At 34.7% G+C, this 22,741-nt stretch overlaps 1 protein-coding gene across 1 annotated transcript in view; it reads left to right on the top strand.

Moving 5' to 3' along the window:
• The window catches only part of SEC62 (SEC62 homolog, preprotein translocation factor), a 33,414-nt gene extending 11,431 nt beyond the window's left edge, over positions 1 to 21,983 (top strand). The window contains exons 4-8 of the mRNA XM_068976660.1: positions 4,707 to 4,911; positions 5,158 to 5,250; positions 13,020 to 13,080; positions 14,898 to 15,017; positions 19,212 to 21,983. Of these exons, the coding sequence (XP_068832761.1) occupies positions 4,707 to 4,911; positions 5,158 to 5,250; positions 13,020 to 13,080; positions 14,898 to 15,017; positions 19,212 to 19,681 (949 nt within the window). The 3' untranslated portion in view covers positions 19,682 to 21,983. The remainder of the gene's footprint in view (positions 1 to 4,706; positions 4,912 to 5,157; positions 5,251 to 13,019; positions 13,081 to 14,897; positions 15,018 to 19,211) is intronic.
• The last annotated feature ends 758 nt before the right edge of the window (positions 21,984 to 22,741 follow it).

Raw genomic sequence — 22,741 nt, 5'->3', positions numbered from 1 at the left:
AAAATTTCACAGTCTGTCTGCTAAAGCTGTAAAGTTGAAGAATTGTTAAATGTTTCTTAGAATTCTTAGCTGCCAGGGAATTCCCTCGTGGTTCAGTGGTTAAGACTCCTACTTTCACTGCCATGGGCCTGGGGTTCGATCGCTGATTGGGGAACTGAGACCCCACAAGCTGTGCTGCACAGCCAAAAAAAGAAGTTCTTAGCTGCCAAAAACTGGAGTCATTAATGGACCTTTCAGAAATAATGAAAATTTCATTGTTGGGGCAGGGATTAGCTAACAGCAGTGCAATCACTATTTTCCTTTGTAGCCATCTGTGTATTAGAATTCCAAAGTGCAAATTTCCCTGCCTGCCTCAAAATAGACTTATATTTTATACATAGTATAAAAAGTAGAAGATGCTATAAATGCACAAACAAAGAAGTTAAATCACTTACCCAAAGTCACAAAGCTAGTAAGTGGTGAGCCAAAATTCTAAATCCAGCCATCAGGCTTTGTAGTGTAGTCCATGCTCTTAAACACTGCACTATACTATCTCCTCCAAAATAATGATCCATTTAATGAAGCAGAAATTAAGATGAAGGATTAACCTGTCAGTATTGTTTGAATATTAGTGCTTGCTTTGGCAGCACATACACTAAAATTTAATATAAAATCTGAGCCCAACTCTCCAAGATAAGCAGCCAATATTAATATATTTCTCTTGGTGTTTTAGGAGACTTGATACTGTTATATGAAAAGCAAAAAAAAAACCAAAAACAAACCTTGAGTATGGCGATGGTTCTAGCAATACACTCACTTTTTGTTGTATATGTTATTCCCATTCATATCAAGCTTTTTGTGTCCTTTTTGCACTAAGATAGAGAAGCATAAATTTTTCAAAACCACTTATAATAATAACCATAGAGACCTCATGATGACCAGCTCTCATGGGTTCCTGACTGACTACAGGCAAAACCACAGAGAGACACTAGTCCTGTCTCATTCTCTGAAGTGTGCTTGAGGGAGGTTGAGGAAAAACAAAAGAAAACAGGAAACTGTAGTATGATACACAAAACAGCCTTTTCTGGTATGCTCCATGCCTCTTCATGGCCTGTTTCAAGTACAGACTCTTAAATCTTGTATCTAGTGTCATCCTGACCTTCCTGTGACTTTGCATCTCCAACCCCCCAGTCCACTAATGTCCTTTTCACTCTCATTCATATACCACACTCATTCTCTTTTCTGGTCTTTTTTAGGTAATAACCTACCACTTCCCCACGTGGTTCTATCCTGCCTGCCTCTCAGTATAAGTCCCCCACATTCCATCTTTACCATTTAGTATTCCCCAGGTCCTCTAGCTTACATTAATCTAATATTTGACAGAATTGATAAAGGTAATATCATGCAGTTTGGTCCTTACCTGTTTAAATAGATTTGTTACATGTGTATATGTTTTTTTTTAATTTCTTGCCTGCTAAATCTGAAGGCAGTTGGAGGACTGTTCTATACTTTACTGTAACTCCACAGCAGTTAGCTCAATGTGGGCATTTAATAAAACCTCACCCTTGTTAGATAAGTTAAAGTCCTAAACACATGTCTGGCATTTAATAAACATTTACTAAACCTGGGAAAAAATTCAGAAGTGAAGAAAAGTAATAAGCAATTTAGTGACATTTTGCAGGCTGCTTTTAATCCATTTATTTATTCTACAAGTACTTACCAAATATCTATTATAGGCCAGGCCTCAGGAATACAGAGATAAATGTGACTTGGCTCTTGCCTCCAAAGCACATATTGTTTGTTGTCCGTTAGAGAAGATCTGTGACTAGTTACAATACGGTGTGTTCCACAAGAAAGAAAGGAAACTTCAAGAATAGCCTCACAGAGAAAACGTTTTAATAAAATTTTGAAACATAAAATAGGTGATTACCCAGCAAACAATAGGGGAGTGGACATTTGATCCTGGCAGAGGGCATAGAACATCCTGAGTTAGGAAAGTATGAGTAGTCTGTGAAAATGTCAGTTTATGTAGATGATTTGTTCTATACGGTGTGTTTAAAGCTAAATAAATTGAGGCACTGATTTTATTACAATAGTGTCATCTCATTTTCTAAGGCATATGGTGAATTGAAGTAGACATTCCTTATCAAGGAATAAGTCAATGATTCTACTTATTAATGAATGGAATGAGGGTATAATGTAATGATTTATAAACCAAATGTGTTTTCCGTATTAAATGAAATTAATGATCTCACTACAGCACTGGTGATGGCTAACATTGAGAACATGCATTCCAGGTACCATGGTAAACAATCTGTATGCTTCTCATTTAGTTCTAGAAACCCCTATGAAATAGATACCCCATTTTAGAAATATACTAAAATTAAGTAACTTACCCAATACTGTGTAGCTAATTAGGTGATAGAGGTGATATTTGAACCCATCTACCTGATTGTGAATTTCTCATTACCAATTTGATTGGTTAATAATCTTACTTTTCTCTCATGGCGTGGAGCAGCTGTGCAGGAGAAGTAACAGAAGCAGATGTTCCTGCTGATTCTGTCCTCTTCTGTAACCGCTTCTCAGGGGAAGAATTGTTTTTTTCCCTAAAGTTCTGTGGTTTATTTTTTTAATTATTTATTTATTAAGAACATTTTTTCACTAAAGCAAAGAAAACTTTGAGAACGCAAAGAAAGCAAAGAAACTTGAGAAAACTTTGAAAATGATGCAGAAGAAAATCCAAAGTACTAATGATGTTGCCCCAGGAATAATTACATTACCATTTGAGACTATATATTCAAGTATCTATATATATATATATACACATGTACTCTTAATATATGGAGAGCTATAATATGAACTGTAATATGAAATGCTGCTCTTCAATTAACATACAATGAGTAAGATGTTTTTTCATTTTCGTACTAAATTGTAATGAATGATCCTGATAGAAAATCTGGAACTTATGTAAGTGAAAAATAAATTAGAATATTTTCATTATAAATTTTTGTAAGAAAGTCTGAAGTAGAATGAAAATTAAAGATTCCCCCTCATTCAGATACTCACCACTACTCTTAAATCTCACTTTCTGCTCATAAGTAGTTAATTATTAAGGGTCTCATTTCAGATTTTTACTTGTTTACATATATGTGTATATGTAAACAGATATTCATATATGTATATGTAGTAGATATTAATCGAAGAAGGCAATGGCACCCCACTCCAGCACTCTTGCCTGGAAAATCCCATGAATGGAGAAGCCTGGTGGGCTGCAGTCCATGGGGTTGCTAAGAGTTGGACATGACTGAGCGACTTCACTTTCACTTTTCACTTTCATGCATTGGAGAAGGAAACGGCAACCCACTCTAGTGTTCTTGCCTGCCGAATCCCAGGGACGGGGGAGCCTCATGGGCTGCCATCTATGGGGTCACACAGAGTCAGACACGACTGAAGCGACTTAGCAGCAGTAGATATTAATGCTAGATTCTTTGGGGACATTTCAGACAGTTGCACAACTGTATACTATATAGTTCTTCTGAACAAGAAAAAGTCCAAATGAGGAGACCTAGAAATTAGCTTTTTGGCAGTGTTCATGGGATGATCGTAATTGGGCAGCAGAAAGAAGCCCAGCCAAGCAGGTCAAAACATGGGTAAGTACAACGTAATGATCAGAAATAAGTCGTATTTGGCCAGGAAGGAAGTGTCTAGTTAGCAGGTGCTATGATGTATTGGAGCAGGCACCAGTGGAGGTAGAAAGGTGGATAGTTACCATTAACTGGCCCAGCTGATGGCAGTGATACCTAGCTTCTAGGTTGTGTTTTGATAGTTATCCTTTATCAAGACAGTAAGGAAGGAACAAATGAGGAACTCTGAAACTGGAACATAAGATTTGAGAAGTTTTTCTTTTAGATGATAAAAATAAGCGTAACCCGGTTGCTTGAGTGGGATTAGAAAAGATTGAGTCAACCAAGGTTGACTTAATTTGGTCTCAGCTGAGCTTCCAAACTCATCAGATAAGAAAATGAACAATAACAAAAAAGAACAAAGCAAGCATCTCACTCTTAAGTTTATAACAAATATAACATGAATTGTATTAGAAGAAAAACTGCTGTGGATAAGATAACAGAATGTGTTGAGAGAAACACATAGTGTTGTCTTGCCAAATACTTTGTACAGTTTTTATCTTGATACTGTGAAGAATTGTTTTCAGAGTTCAGAAATCTCAGCATATTTAATTATTCATTATTTAATTGAAGATATTTCATTATAGTGGCAGGCTGAGTAGTGAGGTACATGGAGAGAAGAAAATAACATCAAGAAAGACATCTGAAGACACCGTTTGGATCAACAGATCATGAGCACATTTTTAATCTGTTAACATTTAACTGTTTTATTTATTTTCCCCATATATTTATATTCTACTTATGTCTACTCTTGAATTTAACTTTAAATAAAGCAGAATTTTGATAACTCCTTATGAACCTAAAGAAAAACTTAAGGAATCTCATTAAATTACATAGTTGAAAATTAAATTTCATATAATCAGGTTGACTGCACAAGTTTTCGAATAGACTATTTTTCCATGGACTTACTGGTTGTAATTTTTCTTGTGAGTTGCCAATGTATGTCTTTTCTTTGTTCACTTTATTCAGGTCTTGATATTTTTGCTTTTCAGTCTACATCTACATAATGGATAGGGAATATAATGTCATACCTTTTTTTTTAAGGCTTTTAAAGAAGCAATTTTTTCATCGGGCACTAAAAGTAATGAAAATGAAATATGAGAAAGACATAAAAAAAGAAAAAGAGAAAGGAAAAGCTGAAAGTGGAAAAGAAGAAGATAAAAAGAGCAAGAAAGAAAATCTAAAGGATGAAAAGACAAAAAAGGAAAAAGAAAAAAAAAAAGATGGTGAAAAGGAAGAATCCAAAAAGGTGATTTCAACTAGAATTAAGTAAAAATAAAAAATTTATTACATGCACGGTATCACTACTGGCATATCAAGACTTTAAAAATCTTACACAGCAACCACTTAAACGATATTAGGGTTTTTATAAATACCATGATTGAGAATTTTGATTTCTGTGTCTCATATAGTAAAACTTTGAGTATATGAATGTCATATTCCTTTTTGCTTGTTTGTAAATATTTTTTCTTCTACTCAACTTGTTTTTTAATAGGAGGAAACTCCTGGAACTCCCAAAAAGAAAGAAACCAAGAAAAAATTCAAGCTTGAGCCCCATGATGATCAAGTTTTTCTGGATGGAAATGAGGTGAGAGTATCTACTAAAAGTAGAAACCCAATTTTCCATAGGAGTTTTTAGAATTATCTTTGATGCCTCCACTAAGAAAAGAAGTAATTTAGATAAATTTAACCATGTAGATATAAAATTACCCTTTTTAAAAATGAATTTCTCTGAATTTATATTTATAAAAAATTTGTTAAATCAGTCAGAAGTAGGTTCAATTGTCTGTGATAGGTAGAAAACATGAAATAACAGTGACTTAAGATGGATACTTACTTCTCTCTCATTAATGAAATCTGATGGTAAGCAGATACAGCAGCTTCATGGTGGATTTGAAGTTTTCTGCCTGTGTGAGGCAATTAGTAAAGATTATCTCCTGGTCCAAAATGACTGCCAGCCTTATATATGCATCCAGAGGAGGGAAGGAAAGTGAGGGACATGCTTCTTTTTTCAGGACACTATCCAGAAAACAGGCAGGTTCTGGCCAGTGAAACTGAACCATTGGCCAGAACCTACTCACATGGTCATGCCTTCCTGCCGTAAAGTCTTAGAAACGTGATTTTCATACTGAGTGATCCTTTGCCCAGAAAAATACAGGATTTCCATTACAATCAAAAGGAAAAGAAGCAGAATGGTTAATGAGGAACACATACTGGTTTCTACCTCTCACGGTCAGACAAATTACTATAAGAGTCTAAAATTTTCAACATTACTTGATGCTTTACTCAAAATCATTTTAATGTATTTAATAGAATGTTTGTATGGTGGTAGCCTTCCATGAAGACCACTTAATTTAATCATTTAACCATTACTAAAACATTTAGTTATATACTAGCCATTGAGTTGTGAATTTCTTTCTGTGGTTAATACAAAGGTAGTATAAATTTAAAAAGTAGTCGTTCTTGGAGCTGTGAGCTTGAAATTCTGGGAAGGCTTTTCAGAAAATGTGCACTAGGCTCATTCCAGACATACTTGCATGAGGATCTCTAGGATGGAATCTAGAGTGTGTATGTGTGTGTGTTTTGTATTACATTTCCCTGATTGATTCTGATATGAAGCCTGTTTAAGAACCAATGTAATAGAAAACCACAGGTCTTTCTTAATGTGAAAGCTCAAATGCCTTCAGTTAAACATCAGGTTAACTCTATGCCAAGTCATTTTTATAGGTGCTGGGAATAGCATGATAAAAAGATAAAATTCTCTTCTTGAAAACTCTTAGTCTAGCAAGCATACAGACCAGACATACCTCATTTTGTTGTGCTTCAGAGATAAAGTGTTTCGGGAGGGGGTTTTGTTTTGGTGTTTGTTGTTTGTTTGTTTGTTTTACAAGTTGAAGATTTACAGCAGCCCTACATTGCATGAGTCTATCGACTTCATCTTTGCAACAACATTTGCTCATTTTGTATGGGTCACATTTTGGTGTTTCTCACAATATTTCAAATCCTCTTCTAGCAAAAAAAAAAAAATTTGACTCACTGAAGGCTCTGATGATGGTTAGCATTTTTTAGCAGTAAAGTATTTTTTACTTAAGGTATGTACATTGATTTCTTAGACACGATGCTATTGTACACTTAATATTGACTATAGTATAATGTAAATGTAACTTTCATATGTACTGGGAAGACCAAAAAATAAAAAATTATATTATTGCAGTATTATTGGAGCTAATCTTGGAATATCTGAAGTATGCCTGTACTGTATTATGACATGGGATAGTATTATGATGGGAGAATACCAATCAGGGATGGTTAATCTAATCAAAAGAGGATTAAGAATGGTCTGGAGATCCTGGATACTTGAGCTGAGCCTTGAAGGATGACTGGCAGATTGCCAGGTGCACTGCAAAGGAGTTAGAGGCCTATTAAACAAAGGTAAGCAGCCTGAGCAAAAGCTTGGGTGCTTGCAGTCCCAAAAAGGCTAAGGTTTTATTCTGTACAAAGAAGTGTGCTTTCAGACTTTTTAAAAAATTTTATCGATTCTTTAGTTGAAGGATAGTTGCTTTACAGAATTTTGTTGTTTTCTGTCAAACCTCAACATGAATCAGCCATAGGTATACATATATCCCCTCCCTCTTTAACCTCCCTCCCATCTCCTTCCCCATCCCACCCCTCTAGGTTGATACAGATCCTCTGTTTGAGCTTCCTGAGACATAACAGTAAATTCCCATTAGCTATCTGTTTTACATATGGTGATGTAAGTTTCCATGTTACTGTCTCCATACATCTCACCCTCTCTTCCCCTCTCCCCATATCCATAAGTCTGTTCTCCAGTTCTGTTTCTCCATTGCTGCCCTGCAAATAAATTCTTCAGTACCATCTTTCTAGATTCCGTATATATGCATTAGTATACAATATTTATCTTTTTCTGACTGACTTCACTCTGTATAATAGGCTCTAGGTTCATCCACCTTATTAGAACAGACTCAAATGCATTCCTTTTTATGGCTGAGTAATATTCCATTGTGTATATGTACCACAACTTCTTTATCCACTCATCTGTTGATGGACATCTAGGTTGCTCCCATGTTGTAGCTATTGTAAATAGTGCTGCAGCGAATATAGGGTTACATGTGTCTTTCTCACTTTTGGTTTCCTCAGAGTATATGCCTAGGAATGGAATTGCTGGGTCATACGGTGGTTTTATTCCTAGTTTTTTAAGGAATCTCCATACTGTCTTCCATAGTGGCTGTACCAGCTTACAGTCTCACCAACAGTGCACAAGGGTTCCCTTTTCATCACATCTTCTCCAGCATCTATTGTTTGTAGACTTTTTGATTATGGCCATTCTGACTGGTATGAAGTGATACCTCATTGTAGTTTGATTTGCATTTCTCTAATAATGAGCAGTATTGACCGTGTGTTAGCCACCTGTTTGTCTTCTTGGAGAAATGTCTGTTTAGGTCTTTTTCCCACTTTTTGATTGGGTTGTTTTTCTGGTATTGAGTTGTATAAGCTGCTTGTATGTTTTGGAGATTAATCCTTTGTCAGTTGTTTCATTTGCTATTATTTTCTCCCATTCTGAGGGTTGTCTTTTCACTTTGCTTACAGTTTCCTTTGCTGTGCAAAAGCTTTTAAGTTTAATCAGGTCCCACTTGTTTACTTCTGTTTTTATTTCCATTATTCTAGAAGGTGGGTCATAGAGGATCTTGCTTTGATTTGTGTCATCGAGTGTTCTGCTTGTGTTTTCCTCTTAAGAGTTTTATGTTTCTGGTCTTACATTTAGGTCTTTAATCCATTTCTAGTTTATCTTTGTGTATGGTGTTAGGAAGTGTTCTAATTTCATTCTTTTACATGTAGCTGTCCAGTTTTCCCAGCACCACTTACTGAAGAGGCTGTCTTTGCCCTGTTGTGTATCCTTGCCTCCTTTGTCAAAAATAAGGTATCCATAGGTGCATGGGTTTATTTCTGGGCTTTCTATCTTGTTCCATTGGTCTATATTTCTGTTTTTGTGCCAGTACCATACTGTCTTGATGACTATAGCTTTGTAGTATAATTTGAAGTCAGGAAGCTTGATTCTTCCAGCTCCATTCTTCTTTCTCAAGACTGCTTTGGCTATTCGAAAATTATTAGAGCTAATCAGTGAATTTAGCAAAGTTGCAGGATACAAAATCAACACACAGAAATCATTGCATTCCTGTATACTAACAATGAAAAATCAGAAAGAGAAGTTAAGGAATCAATCCCATTCACCATTGCAACAAAAAGAATAAAATATCTAGGAATAAACCTACCTAAGGAGACAAAAGAACTATATACAGAAAATTATAAGACACTGATGAAAGAAACCAAAGATGACATAATTATATGGAGAGATATTCCATGTTCCTGGGTAGGAAGAATCAATATTGTGTGACTCTACTACCAGAGTCAGTCAGTCTGCAGATTCAATGCTATCCCTATCAAATTACCAGTGGCATATTTCACAGAATTAGAACAAAAAATTTCACAATTCATATAGAAACACAAAAGACCCTGAATAGCCAAAGCAGTCTTGAGAAAGAATGGAGCTGGAGGAATCAAACTTTTAAAGATGGGAAATGTCTTTTAAAATTTGTTTCTTCAGAGTGCTAAATGGCAGAAGTGACATCTGTAGATCTGATTTCCCGGATAAATATGCAGAGTTAAAAAAGAGGATTGTTGGAACCAGATCAAAAAGACAGTAACAAAGAGCTTTGGTCAAAATAGAACCAGGAAATGGAGGACTACTGTTATTTATAAAAACCAAGAGAATACAACTAAGAGTTTTATGGTTGATGAACAGAATTCTAATTATTCTAGATGAAATTTCTGCTGTATAAAGTAAGCTTTAAAGCAGCAGTTCCCAGCTTTGGGGCAATAATATTATTGCAGAGAGTCATCTTTTATGTTCACTGAGCATAATTTTTTTTAATATTTATTTTAATTGGAAGCTAATTAATTCACAGTATTGTATTGATTTTGCCATACAACAACATGAATCTGCCACGGGTGTACACATGTTCCCCATCCTGAACCCCCCTCCCACCTCCCTCCCCATACCATCCCTCTGGGTCATCCCAGTGCACCAGCCCTGAGCATCCTGTATCATGCATTGAACCTGGATTGGCGATTCGTTTCACATATGATAATATACATGTTTCAGTGCCATTCTCCCAAATCATCCCACCCTCGCCCTCTCCCTCTGAGTCCAAAAGACTGTTCTATATATTTGTCTCTTTTACTGTCTTGCATACAGGGTTATCGTTACCATCTTTCTAAATTCCATATATATGCGTTAGTATACTGTATTGATGTTTTTCTTTCTGGCTTACTTCACTCTGTAATAGGCTTCAGTTTCATCCACCTCATTAGAACTGATTGAACTGTATTCTTTTTAATGGCTGAGTAATACTCCATTGTGTATATGTACCACAACTTCCTTATCCATTCGTCTGCTGATGGACCTCTAGGTTGCTTCCGTGTCCTGGCTATTATAAACAGTGCTGTGATGAACATTGGGGTACACGTGTCTCTTTCAGTTCTAGTTTCTTTGGCGTGTATGCCCAGCAGTGGGATTGCTGGGTCATAAGGCAGTTCTATTTCCAGTTTTTTAAGGAATCTCCACTGTTCTCCATAGTGGCTGTACTAGTTTGCATTTCCACCAGCAGTGTAAGAGGCTTCCCTTTTCTCCACACCCTCTCCAGCATTTATTGCTTGTAGACTTCTGGATAGCAGCCATTCTGACTGGCGTGAAATGGTACCTTATTGTGGTTTTGATTTGCATTTCTCTGATAATGAGTGATGTTGAACATCTTTTCATGTGTTTGTCAGCCATCTGTACATCGTCTTTGGAGAAATGTATGCTTAGTTCTTTGGCCCATTTTTTGATTGGGTCATTTATTTTTCTGGAATTGAGCTGCAGGAGTTGCTTGTATATTTTTGAGATTAATTCTTGGTCAATTGCTTCATTTGCTATTATTTTCTCCCATTCTGAAGCCTGTCTTTTCACCTTGCTTATAGTTTCCTTTGTTGTGGAGAAGCTTTTAATTTTAATTAGGTCCCATTTGTTTATTTTTGCTTTTATTTCCAATATTCTGGGAGGTGGGTCATAGAGGATCCTGCTGTGATTTATGTCAGAGAGTGTTTTGCCTATGTTCTCCTCTAGGAGTTTGATAGTTTCTGGTCTTACATTTAGATCTTTAATCCATTTTGAGTTTATTTTTGTGTATGGTGTTAAAAAGTGTTCTAGTTTCATTCTTTTACAAGTGGTTGACCAGTTTTGCCAGCGCCACTTGTTAAAGAGATTGTCTTTTCTCCATTGTATAGTCTTGCCTCCTTTGTCAAAGATAAGGTGTCCACAGGTGTGTGGATTTATCTCTGGGCTTTCTATTTTGTTCCATTGATCTATATTTCTGTCTTTGTGCCAGTACCATACTGTCTTGATGACTGTGGCTTTGTAGTAGAGCCTGAAGTCAGGCAAGTTGATTCCTCCAGTTCCATTCTTCTTCCTCAAGATTGCTTTGGCTATTCGAGGTTCTTTGTATTTCCATACAAATTGTGAAATTATTTGTTCTAGCTCTGTGAAAAATACCATTGGTAGCTTGATAGGGATTGCATTGACTCTATAGATTGCTTTGGGTAGTGTACTCATTTTCACTATATTGATTGTTCTTATCCATGAACATGGTATATTTCTCTATCTATTAGTGTCCTGTTTGATTTCTTTCACCAGTGTTTTATAGTTTTCTATATATAGGTCTTTTGTTTCTTTAGGTAGATATATTCCTAAGTATTTTATTCTTTTTGTTGCAGTGGTGAATGGAATTGTTTCCTGAACTTCTCTACTTTCTCATTATTAGTGTATAGGAATGCAAGGGATTTCTGTGTGTTGATTTTATATCCTGCAACTTTACTATATTCATTGATTAGCTCTAGTAATTTTCTGGTGGAGTCTTTAGGGTTTTCTATGTAGAGGATCATGTCATCTGCAAACAGTGAGAGTTTTACTTCTTCTTTTCCAATTTGGATTCCTTTTATTTCTTTTTCTGCTCTGATTGTTGTGGCCAAAACTTCCAAAAGTATGTTGAATAGTAGTGGTGAGAGTGGACTCCCTTGTCATGTTCCTGACTTTAGGGAAAATGCTTTCAATTTTTCACCATTGAGGATAATGTTTGCTGTGGGTTTGTCATATATAACTTTTATTATGTTGAGGTATGTTCCTTCTATTCCTGCTTTCTGGAGAGTTTTTATCATAAATGGATGTTGAATTTTGTCAAAGGCTTTCTCTGCATCTATTGAGATAATCATATGGCTTTTATTTTTCAATTTGTTAATGTGGTGTATTACATTGATTGATTTCTGGATATTGAAGAATCCTTGCATCCCTGGGATAAAGCCCACTTGGTCATGATGTATGATCTTTTTAATGTGTTGTTGGATTCTGATTGCTAGAATTTTGTTAAGGATTTTTGCATCTATGTTCATCAGTGATATTGGCCTGTAGTTTTCTTTTTTTGTGGCATTTTTTTCAGGTTTTGGTATTAGGGTGATGGTGGCCTCATAGAATGAGTTTGAAAGTTTACCTTCCTCTGCAATTTTCTGGAAGAGTTTGAGTAGGATAGATGTTAGCTCTTCTCTAAATTTTTGGTAGAATTCAGCTGTGAAGTCATCAGACCTGGGCTTTTGTTTGCTGGAAGATTTCTGATTACAGTTTGAATTTCCGTGCTTGTGATGGGTCTGTTAAGATTTTCTATTTCTTCCTGGTTCAGTTTTGGAAAGTTGTACTTTTCTAAGAATTTGTCCATTTATACCAAGTTGTCCATTTTATTGGTATATAATTGCTGATAGTAGTCTCTTATGATCCTTTGTATTTCTGTGTTGAGCATAATCTTTAATAATGGTCCTTTGCATCTCATCAGTTGGAGAGAACAGGGTGGAATTGAGAGCTGATGGATCTGTCATAGGACCTGACTACAGTCTGTCTTAGCTGTGCTTTTTGATTGATTTTACTCTGCTCATGCCTATATACATCATTACCTTAGGGACAGAAGGCTGTACAATTGTTGGTCTTTAAGTTGAATAAGTAATGATTTGTACCCAGGAGTAAATTGTTAAAAACATGCAAGTACATGAAAGTGTACTTAACTGCATTACCTAATTTATAGTTTTAAAAATAATTTTCTAACTGAATAGGTACCCAGAAAACCACTGCTACTAAAGGAAAGGTCTTTGAAATTTGTTTAATCTTTAAGTAGTTCTTATGTATTAATAGGTGGGAACTAACTGTTGCTGTAATGTGATCTTAGAACTTTAAGCACTGGAGTTTCTTGATTCTTCTAGGTATTTGTGTGGATCTATGACCCAGTTCACTTTAAAACATTTGTCATGGGATTAATTCTTGGTAAGTACACTCTCTAAAATTTAGAAAGGAAAGTAAACAATACAGAAGTTAGAAAGAAAATGTTTAACATAAAATGGCTATTTTTTAAGTACATTTTAAATAAAGCCAGAATATAAATGATAAACTGAGGAAAATATTTGCACTACCTTAAAGCAAAGATCTTTAAGAAATTAACAGCCTGCTAGAAAAATGGTAAAGGTAGCTCACAGATAAAAGAAATACAGTGACCAATAATTGTGAGTCATACTTAATCACCCTCATGTTAAATATGAATTAAAACAATAGCAGTTATCAAGAGGACTATAAAGTAGATTAGTACCTATTATTAATGAGGGTCCAACACTTAAGAAAAAGCACTACTGTACTCTGATAGCTGTTGGTATGTTCACTGTTTTATTTTTTATGGAGAGAAGTTTGATAATATCTTTCAAATTTTAAATGTATACACACTGACCCAGGTGTTCTGTTTCTAGGAATTTATCCCATGGCTGTTCGTAGTAATACAGTTGCATAAAGTGTCTGTTCAGAAATGTGCATTGACATTTAATTCTAATCCAAATCCTTCAGACTGTAGTTAGAAGGATAATTAGCAAATATCTTTCAAGTTTTAAATGCCTTACTTTGTGACCTAATAGTTAAACTTGAGGGAGTTTATCCTATACCTTAATCAATTGCACACATGGGCATTGGTAATTGTTGCACTCTTGTCAATAATAGGATAAAGCTAGAAGCAATTCAAGTCTCTCAATAGGAGGATGGGGAATAAATTACAGTACTAATACATGTTAGAATATCATGCAGCTTTGAAAGAATTAGATAAGGTGTACTCTCAGAAGGATACCTAGAATATATTAAAATTGTGAAAGAGAATATTGTAAACTCTTTTTTTTTTTTTTAATCTGTATGACTAGTTTTAATTGTATACAGGCAGTTTCTGGGCATACAAATAAGAAACAATAATAGTTAACCTCTGGGTAGTGGACCAAGAATTGGGTAAAGACTTCACATTATACTTTCTGGTTTATTTTTAATTGTTTTTTCCTGTATTGTTTTATCTATTACCATAGGTGTGTGTTTCTCCTGTGAATTTGGTTGGGGGTAGGGGTAGAGAATGATTTAACAAGTAGAAAAAAATAGGTAGCAGTTGAACAAATTTGATCAATATGTTATCATAGGATCCCATTCAAGTAATAAATTCAACCCTTAGCTTGTAAATGAAATAGCCAGAATTGGAATCCTGGTTTCTCTTGCTCTAAACACCTAAATACCAGTCATTAATTTGGTTATTCCATGTGGTCCCACTGTACTTAGGAAGAAAAACTGGAGATGCTTGTATATGGTTTCCCTATCACCAAAAATTATCTGTATCAGAATTATCTGATGAGCTTTTCATTCAGCAGATGTCAGAGTTTCACCCCACAACCAATCTCCAGGGAGGGATCTTTGGAATTATTTTTGGTTAGTTTTGTTGGTTGGTTATTTCTTTAAGCATCCCTTTTTGGTAGACAGATATCTTATAGTTGAAGTTGAAAACAGCAGCAGTTGATCATTTAAGGAGCTAACAATTTCACGTTTTTAGATAGCACTTTTCCATTATATGTAGTTTATACTAGAGAAATGTTGACCTAATAGGAGAATAGTAGTTAAAATGTTAGGTTGAACTATGTAGTGATTGATAACTGAGCATTTTATATGTTTCAATAAGTTTATGTTTTAATTTTCCCCCTAGGGGTACGTATATTCACTGTCTTGGCAACTGAGCCATTTAAAATTTTAATCTAATGTTTCTATGTGTAACTTTTCATCTCTTGTTCCAGTGATTGCAGTGATAGCAGCCACCCTCTTCCCTCTTTGGCCAGCAGAAATGAGAGTAGGTGTTTATTACCTCAGTGTGGGTGCAGGCTGTTTTGTAGCCAGCATTCTTCTCCTTGCTGTTGGTAAGTATTGTTACTAGTAAGACTGACCTCAGTAAGAGGTAGCTGTTGAGCAGTTTGGACTGTAATCTGGAGCTTCAGTAAAACTTAATAGCAAAATTAATGTAGGTGAATTAAGAAGTATATGGGCCTACCTTTTTGGTCATATCCCAAAACTGACTCAGGCTTCCAGTAGTATATGTGTTTAATTAGATTTACTCTATGTGATGAAAGGATTTAATATGTCTTAATCTGCAAATGGGCTTCCCTGGTGCCAGTGCAGGAAATGCAGGTTTGATCCCTGGATCGGGAAGATGCCCACGAGAAGAAAACGGCAACCCACTCCAGGAAATCCCTGGAAATCCCTGCCTGGAAAATCCCATGTACAGCCTGGCAAGCTATATAGTCCATGGGCTTGCAAGAGTCAGACATGACTTAGCAACTAAACAAGAGTCTGCAAATGGATATGCTTTAAAATTTAGCTGCCATAAGGACTTTAATATTTTTACAGTGATTGGTCATTTAATAAACATAATACATTCAGTAAACATTTTTTTTAAGACAAATGAAACTTATGTTAAACATTTATATTTTATACAGTAAATGATTATAAACAATTGATTTGCCATTTTTAGGAAAAATCAGTTTGTACCATGGACCAAAATAAGTTCTTGATGCATTAACAAGTTTTAAAATCCTTTTTGAAAATTAATAAGAAAATATAAATAATGTTATTTTACTTTTCTGAATGATTAGGGGCTTTCATAGCTAAAAATAAAGCATTATAAAAATAATCCAGTTCAATTCAAAAGAGGAAATTAAAAACAAATGATTAATAAATATATGAAAAATGCTTATCACTAGATGTCAAATAATTAAGATAATGAAGTATTTTGGGCTAATATAATTAGGAAGATTTTTTTTGAAATGGAAATACTCATTGCCAAGAAGGATTTGACTATAAGGAAATACACCTAAATATATACCTAAATATAAATGGTGGTGATAGTTACGAGTGATTTTAGGATTCTTATTTACACATGTCTATATTTTTTACAATGACCATGTTATTTAATATGAGGAAAAAAACAAGTATTATTTTGCTTAAAATTAATAGTTTTTGAAGATTTTTTCAAAGGATAAACTGGTCTAATTTAGTTTTTCATTTGGGAAATAGCAATGTTTTTCTGCTTTTTAAAGCTGTTTAGTGATTTTTTTTTTCCTATCATATATAATTCTTTGAATCATTGAGAGCTTATGTTGCTGTATAGTAACTAAGTTCTGATTATTTTCCTCAAATGACAAATCAGCTTTTCTACCAGAACATATAGGAGGAGTACTTTATAAAAATTTTTTAAACAATCTGAATACTGATTTAATGTCTGTTTTTAGAGGACAAAATTTGACCAAGATTGTCTGAATGAGATGTGTGTTACTCTGAGATTCTATGACATGTAATGTAGTAGATTATTATGTTTATAAAGCATTACTGCTCTAGCCCTAAGCAATTTCCCTCCACCCTGGACATCAAAGGGTCCTGATTTGATGCTACTATCCATAGACCCAGGGATTCATCAAGTATTTTCATTCAGTTCATCATGTTTATGGGCCTCCATTTATGGGGGGAATTTCTGACTCTGTGTGAAACCTTATTCATTCACCTTTCAGTTTTTCCTTCCTCTAGCCTATTCACCTTAAAAATAGCCCCTGAAGCTTCTGCATGTAACAGCACATTTGCAGGCCAAAAAAATAAATGTCTAAGAGTGTGAAGCAGGTAACTAGTGGTAATGTACTACCTGCACCAAGAATGAGAAGCCATAAAGTTTTATCTGCCATTAGATACACTAGTCAAGTTGATGTCTTCTGATTCCCAGATCCCTGAAAACTTAGAAGCTTTTTGAAAATTTTCAGCAAAGGTTAATTTCCACTGAATAGAGTTAACCCACTTGCTTATCTTTCATTTAAACTGATATTCACAATAATATATGGTTATTATCTTGTTTTACTCTTTAAAGTATTGTTTCTTTAGCAATTCTTTCTATAATTTTTCATTTTAAATATACTAGGAGTTTAAGTAGCAATGTATGTTAAAAAACCTTGTCAGTCAAATCAGAAAATAAATCCAACATTTTTGTTACTTCTCTTAGAAAATTCCAAGTATACTTTTAAATGGTTTGATCTGTATCCGACTTGTAAATTGGATATTATATTATCTCATGAAGTATTATTTATTGGTCAAATTAAATTTGGTGTTGCTTTGAATATGTATATTTAGTATTGCCATTTAAAATAAGACCTCTAGCAATTTTCTGAATGTGTCACTTTTAGTATAGAAATGGTTCAGTTCAGTCAGTTCAGTCATGTCTGATTTCTTTGCGATCCCATGGACAGCAGCATGCCAGGCCGTAGAAATGGTATGACAATACATATCACAGTAGTTTTTCTCATGATTCTTCTCTATTTGCCCTCAATAATATACTGGCATATAGAGAAAAACTGTTGAACAAAAAGAATTCTGCTATACCCACAGGGATGCGATTTCATTTGCCACTTTAATGTTGCCTTTTCTTGGATTTCAAGCAAGATTTCATATTATGAACTATTTGTTTTACAACCCTTCAAAACCTATTTTAACATCATAATTCTATTTGGAGGAAAAAAATATGCAGCTTCCTTAAGAGATGTTCATTATTTATCAGTGGGGTTTATTCACTGATTTATTTCATAATTTCAAGCATATTTGCCTTTTCTGTTTGTACGCACAAAAGATACTGGTGTGTATACAGTCTTTCAGAATATTTATGTTCTTTTGTGAAAACAGAAATTACTGCTTTATAAAAGTCAAGGCAGCTATAACTATTTTTGTCTGAAGCTAAGTAATGGAAGAAACATAAATGAGCTTTTCTCAGACTTTATTAGAAAACAATGATAGGATTATCTGTAAAGAAAACGAAAACTAAAATGAAACCCAAGAAACCTGTCATAATTAATTAGCTCATTCACATAATTGTGACCTTTAAGAAAGTAAAATCCAGACAAATCACTCAGCTCCATATATGTGATAAATTAAAAGAAAGCTATATGAAATACTGGGGTTTGTGATAGTTCATTACTATAAACTTTAAAATTCTCAATTTCTTCCATTATCTAACCATTGTTGATCCCATGGACTATAGCCTGCCAGGCTCCTCTGTCCATGGAATTCTCCAGGCAAGAATACTGGAGTGGGTAGCCATTCTCTTCTCCAGGGAATCTTCCCAACCCAGGGATCAAACCCGTGTCTCCTGCATTGCAGGCAGATTATTTACCATTTGAGCCACCAGGGAAGCCCATAGTTGTCATACTGCTCTAAAAGAGTAATTTCAAACATATTTGTTAAACCTATCTAAATTTCATTTGCATTGTATGTTACTTAATATAGGGAAAATGTTGTCCTTAAATAAAAAGAAATTGCTCTTAGGAAAATGTTCTCTTATTGTTCAAAAGTATTTTAACTTAGAAGACTTAACCTTTAGGCAGGGTCAGCACATGCCTTGAACTCATGATACATTTAGGGACCCATGGAAATAATTTCATTTTCATTTCTTCTAAAATGAAAAGTAACAATATATACACTTCTCTATAATAGTGAGCCTGTGCAGGGTTATATTTGTGTTTATACCAGAATGGTTGTAAAAAGCATAATTTTTTCTATTTTTTAATGGAGAAATTGCCTTATAAAGGCAAAAGTATCTAGAGAAGTCATAGTGCAACCCTGCTTTCTCCTTTCTAAGACTTCTTAAGATATCATTCATCTCTTATTTGCGTTTATTTCCTTTTTTCTTCTACCATGATTTCATGCATACTTCCAGGGTCCAACTGGCAGCTGTGCTTATTGAACTATAACATAGCAAAGTACATAAAGTATAAATGTATCCAAGAAATAAGTGGATACTTGGATATAAGTATATCCAAGAAACAGTGCCCAGATGAAAAAAACATAAAAGCACTTTTTTGAATGGCATTGCAGCATTGTGCCCTTAAATTCAGAGCAGAATGCTATGGGCCTGGAATACTCTTGATAGCTGCTAAACTAAGATTTAACTGTTTATATTTAAGGTGCATGTAATATGCAAATAAGAAGACTCTGAATGTTTTCCCACTTTTTCATTAACAAATATTCCCTGCTGTCTGAGTCAATGCTTGAATTATTCAATTAGAGAAATTTTTCTCCCACAGCTCGTTGCATTCTGTTTCTCATCATTTGGCTCATAACTGGAGGAAGGCACCATTTTTGGTTCTTGCCAAATCTGACTGCTGACGTGGGCTTCATTGACTCCTTCAGACCTCTGTACACACATGAATACAAAGGACCAAAAGCAGACTTAAAGAAAGATGAGAAATCTGAAACCAAAAAGCAACAGAAGTCCGACAGTGAGGAAAAGTCAGACAGTGAGAAAAAGGAAGATGAGGAGGGGAAAGTAGGACCAGGAAATCATGGAACAGAAGGCTCAGGTGGAGAACGGCATTCAGACACAGACAGTGACAGGAGGGAAGATGACCGATCCCAACACAGTAGTGGAAATGGGAATGATTTTGAAATGATCACAAAAGAGGAACTGGAACAGCAAACAGATGGGGATTGTGAAGAGGAGGAGGAAGAAGACAATGATGGAGAAACAACTAAATCTTCACATGAAAAATCATAATCTGACTAATTCAGGGACTAAATATATGCAGGAGGTTGGATTTTCTATGTTGGCTGATCATCATCATGTACACATGGCATTTGTAGCATTCTTTAAATCCATTTACTGAAATGGATTTGACATCTAAGCAGTTACATTCAGTCCTTCATTTCATATAATACTATTATTGATACAGTCTAAAGCCATTTATAAGTTTTATCTATTTGATAATTTTACAGTAAATAGGTCTCATTTATTTTGACAATTATCAAAGATGCACTTTCCACAATGACATTTAGATTAATGGCATTTTTGATAGTTATATGGCTTTTTACTGTTAGACTGATCAGAATAACTAAAAGGGATAAAAATAAACACCAGTATTTCAGATTAAGCATAGTTTTGTAGCCATTTCACAGTTTCTTTGAGATGAAATGCTTAAACTTATTCTTATTAGTTTAGCTTTTGTTGATTATTAAATTATACCAGAAAACTTCTAAGATTCTAACTTAGCAGGGTTCAAAAACATTTTGTGGAAACAAGCCAACTAGTAATAATGCAGCAACACTTTTAGTTTAGCTACAAATTCTCCTTTTCCAACTTAGGAAATCCAAACTGATTTGTATGCCCGATTCAGAGGAAGATGGTCATCTCCAACAGAGGAAGCAAGCAGAATTGGCTGGAAGGTGATGGTTCTTCCCATTTCCTTGTCGTAAAGTAAAATGTATTCTGTACATAATTTACAAATAAACATTTTATTTTAATTGTTACTTATTATTTAGACATTTTCTCAACACTTAAATTTGTACAATTAAGACCATTTAAGGGTATGTTTTTAGATGGAAGTTTCAGTAACCCACAGAACATCTGTGATCTTTCTACAGCAGCTTCAGTTTTGTGCCAACATTCCATGTATTTGAATATGAGTTGAAATGATCTTTATTAAATAAGAGCAGACTTAAAGTAGCTGTTTGTACGCCTTAATGTTTATTTTGATTTTATCTTAAATCTCTACATTCAGAAATGGGGTACTATATTATCAGACCAGGAGAACTGCTATGAAAGATAATTTACTGTTCTAAAATATCAATTTAAAATAAAGAGCATAAAAGAAAACATAAGAGAACTATTGGACTCTAATTGCTTTCAACTAGTTTTGCAGTTTGATTTCATGTCTTGGAAACCTTAGTTACAAATCTTTAGGAATATCGTGTGTTTACTTATGAGCATAATCATTCCTTGAAGTTATACTGTTACAAAATGATAGTGAATATTGAATTTTTTTCCTTCAGTCACAGAGCGTTTTGTAGTTGAAATAGGTGGTGTGTATAGTTCTCCATTTTTCTTTAGGCTGTTTCCCATCTAAGTGTTAGACTAAAGATTTAAATTTTTGTAAGTGAAAAACTACACTTTCTGTATGCTAACACTTTTTGTTAAACATGACTTGTTTGCTTCTTTATAGTATTCCTTGTAAGTGGACAGAAATGTGGCTATTTGATGTTAATGCAGCTCTCTCAAGGCTGCAATCAGTTTAAGTTTCCTCCTAGCAAATATTCATTGATTTAAGTGCCTGGGTGTTTTTCCCTCACATTTTAGAGCTCTCCTACTTTATTTCCACAATAAGGGATGTATAATTATAACTTCTGAGCTTCTTAATCATCAGCATTAATACCTATTTTGGGATATGATAATGGTACCAAAAGTGTCTTTCAGAAATAAAAGTGATTTAACCTTTACTGTTGTAACAATGCCCAGGCACTCAACATTCATCCATAAGCTCTTTATAATGTATGTACTACGTCTCATATTTAAGGCATTTGAAGCCTGACAGGAAAGTCAGCTTCTTATTGATATGTGTGGATTCTTAAAGAATGTTAATCCAATTTTTTGAAATATTTGAAGGTCCCTGGGGGAAAATGTCATTCTTAATGTGGCTAGGAAGCAAGTTAGAAATTTCAGCTCTTTTACTATTCAAAGTTACTTACTTTAAACAAAAAATCAAAAGACTGCCACTATTATATTTCTCAAGAATAATAGATGGCTGTCTTTGTTGACTAACATCAAATATTCTTATGCCAGAGCATGGGAAATTGGTTACATTAGTCAATGGAATGGTGATTGTTTTTTTTTTTTTTAAAGACTTCAGGTTTGCTATGCTACTGTAAATAGAAGCATAAAGCTTTTGGATAATGTAGGATTTATTGTGGAGTGGGTATAAAGTGGCCTAACTAATAAGCAGGATTGAATTAACCAACTGAGTCCAGATAATAATGCATTTGTGATTGTAAAGTCAATGTATTAAATAGATTGTTTTTCCTTTTCCCTCCCACTGATTTCTTTAATTTTCAAGCTATATGGCCTTCTAGACAACTTTAATTGAAATAATTTGGATTTAGCTGAATACTATCAAAAAGTAATAAATTTTAATATATCATATTAAAATTATGCGCAGGTTTTAATGTTTTCCCCCTTCCTGGTTTTGCATTATGAGTGCCAATTAGTTGCTAATATAGAAAAATCATCAGTGTCTTTTGTAAATTGAATTTTCTTTCTTGAATCTTTATTAGGAACTAGAAAACAACACATATCATCATTATTCATGGTGATTGGGTTCTATAAAGTCACCATGTTGCGTGCTTGCTAAGTTGCTTCAGTCATGTCCAATTCTTTGCGACCCTGTGGACCATGAGTCCTAGAGTGGGTTGCCATGTCCTTTTCTAGGGGATCTTCCTGACGCAGGGATCAAACCCACATCTCTTACAAAGCCTGCATTGGCAGGCAGGTTCTTTACCACTAGCGCCACCTGGGAAGCCCATAAAGGTACCCACCAACACAGAATTAGCAGATACAGAACCGTTGCTCCTAGGGGGAATACTGGGGTTATTCTGTGAGTCCCTGGGCACATGTTTACCAACTAATCAACACATGAACTTGTCTCAGGTGTCTTTCTGTTTTGTTAACTTGCTGGGGTCCAGGCCCAGTGGATCCAGGGTAATTCAAAGGTGGGGACAGAATCGGCGTCCTGGAAAAAACTTATTTAATTACAGATATAGAGGGAGATTAGAAACAGATGGTGTAGTA

The sequence above is a fragment of the Capricornis sumatraensis genome, chromosome 1 (genome assembly GCF_032405125.1).
Source record: "Capricornis sumatraensis isolate serow.1 chromosome 1, serow.2, whole genome shotgun sequence".
NCBI classification, from domain to species: domain Eukaryota; kingdom Metazoa; phylum Chordata; class Mammalia; order Artiodactyla; family Bovidae; genus Capricornis; species Capricornis sumatraensis.
Note: the sequence above shows the minus strand (reverse complement) of the source record. Positions and strands in the feature narration are given on the sequence as shown.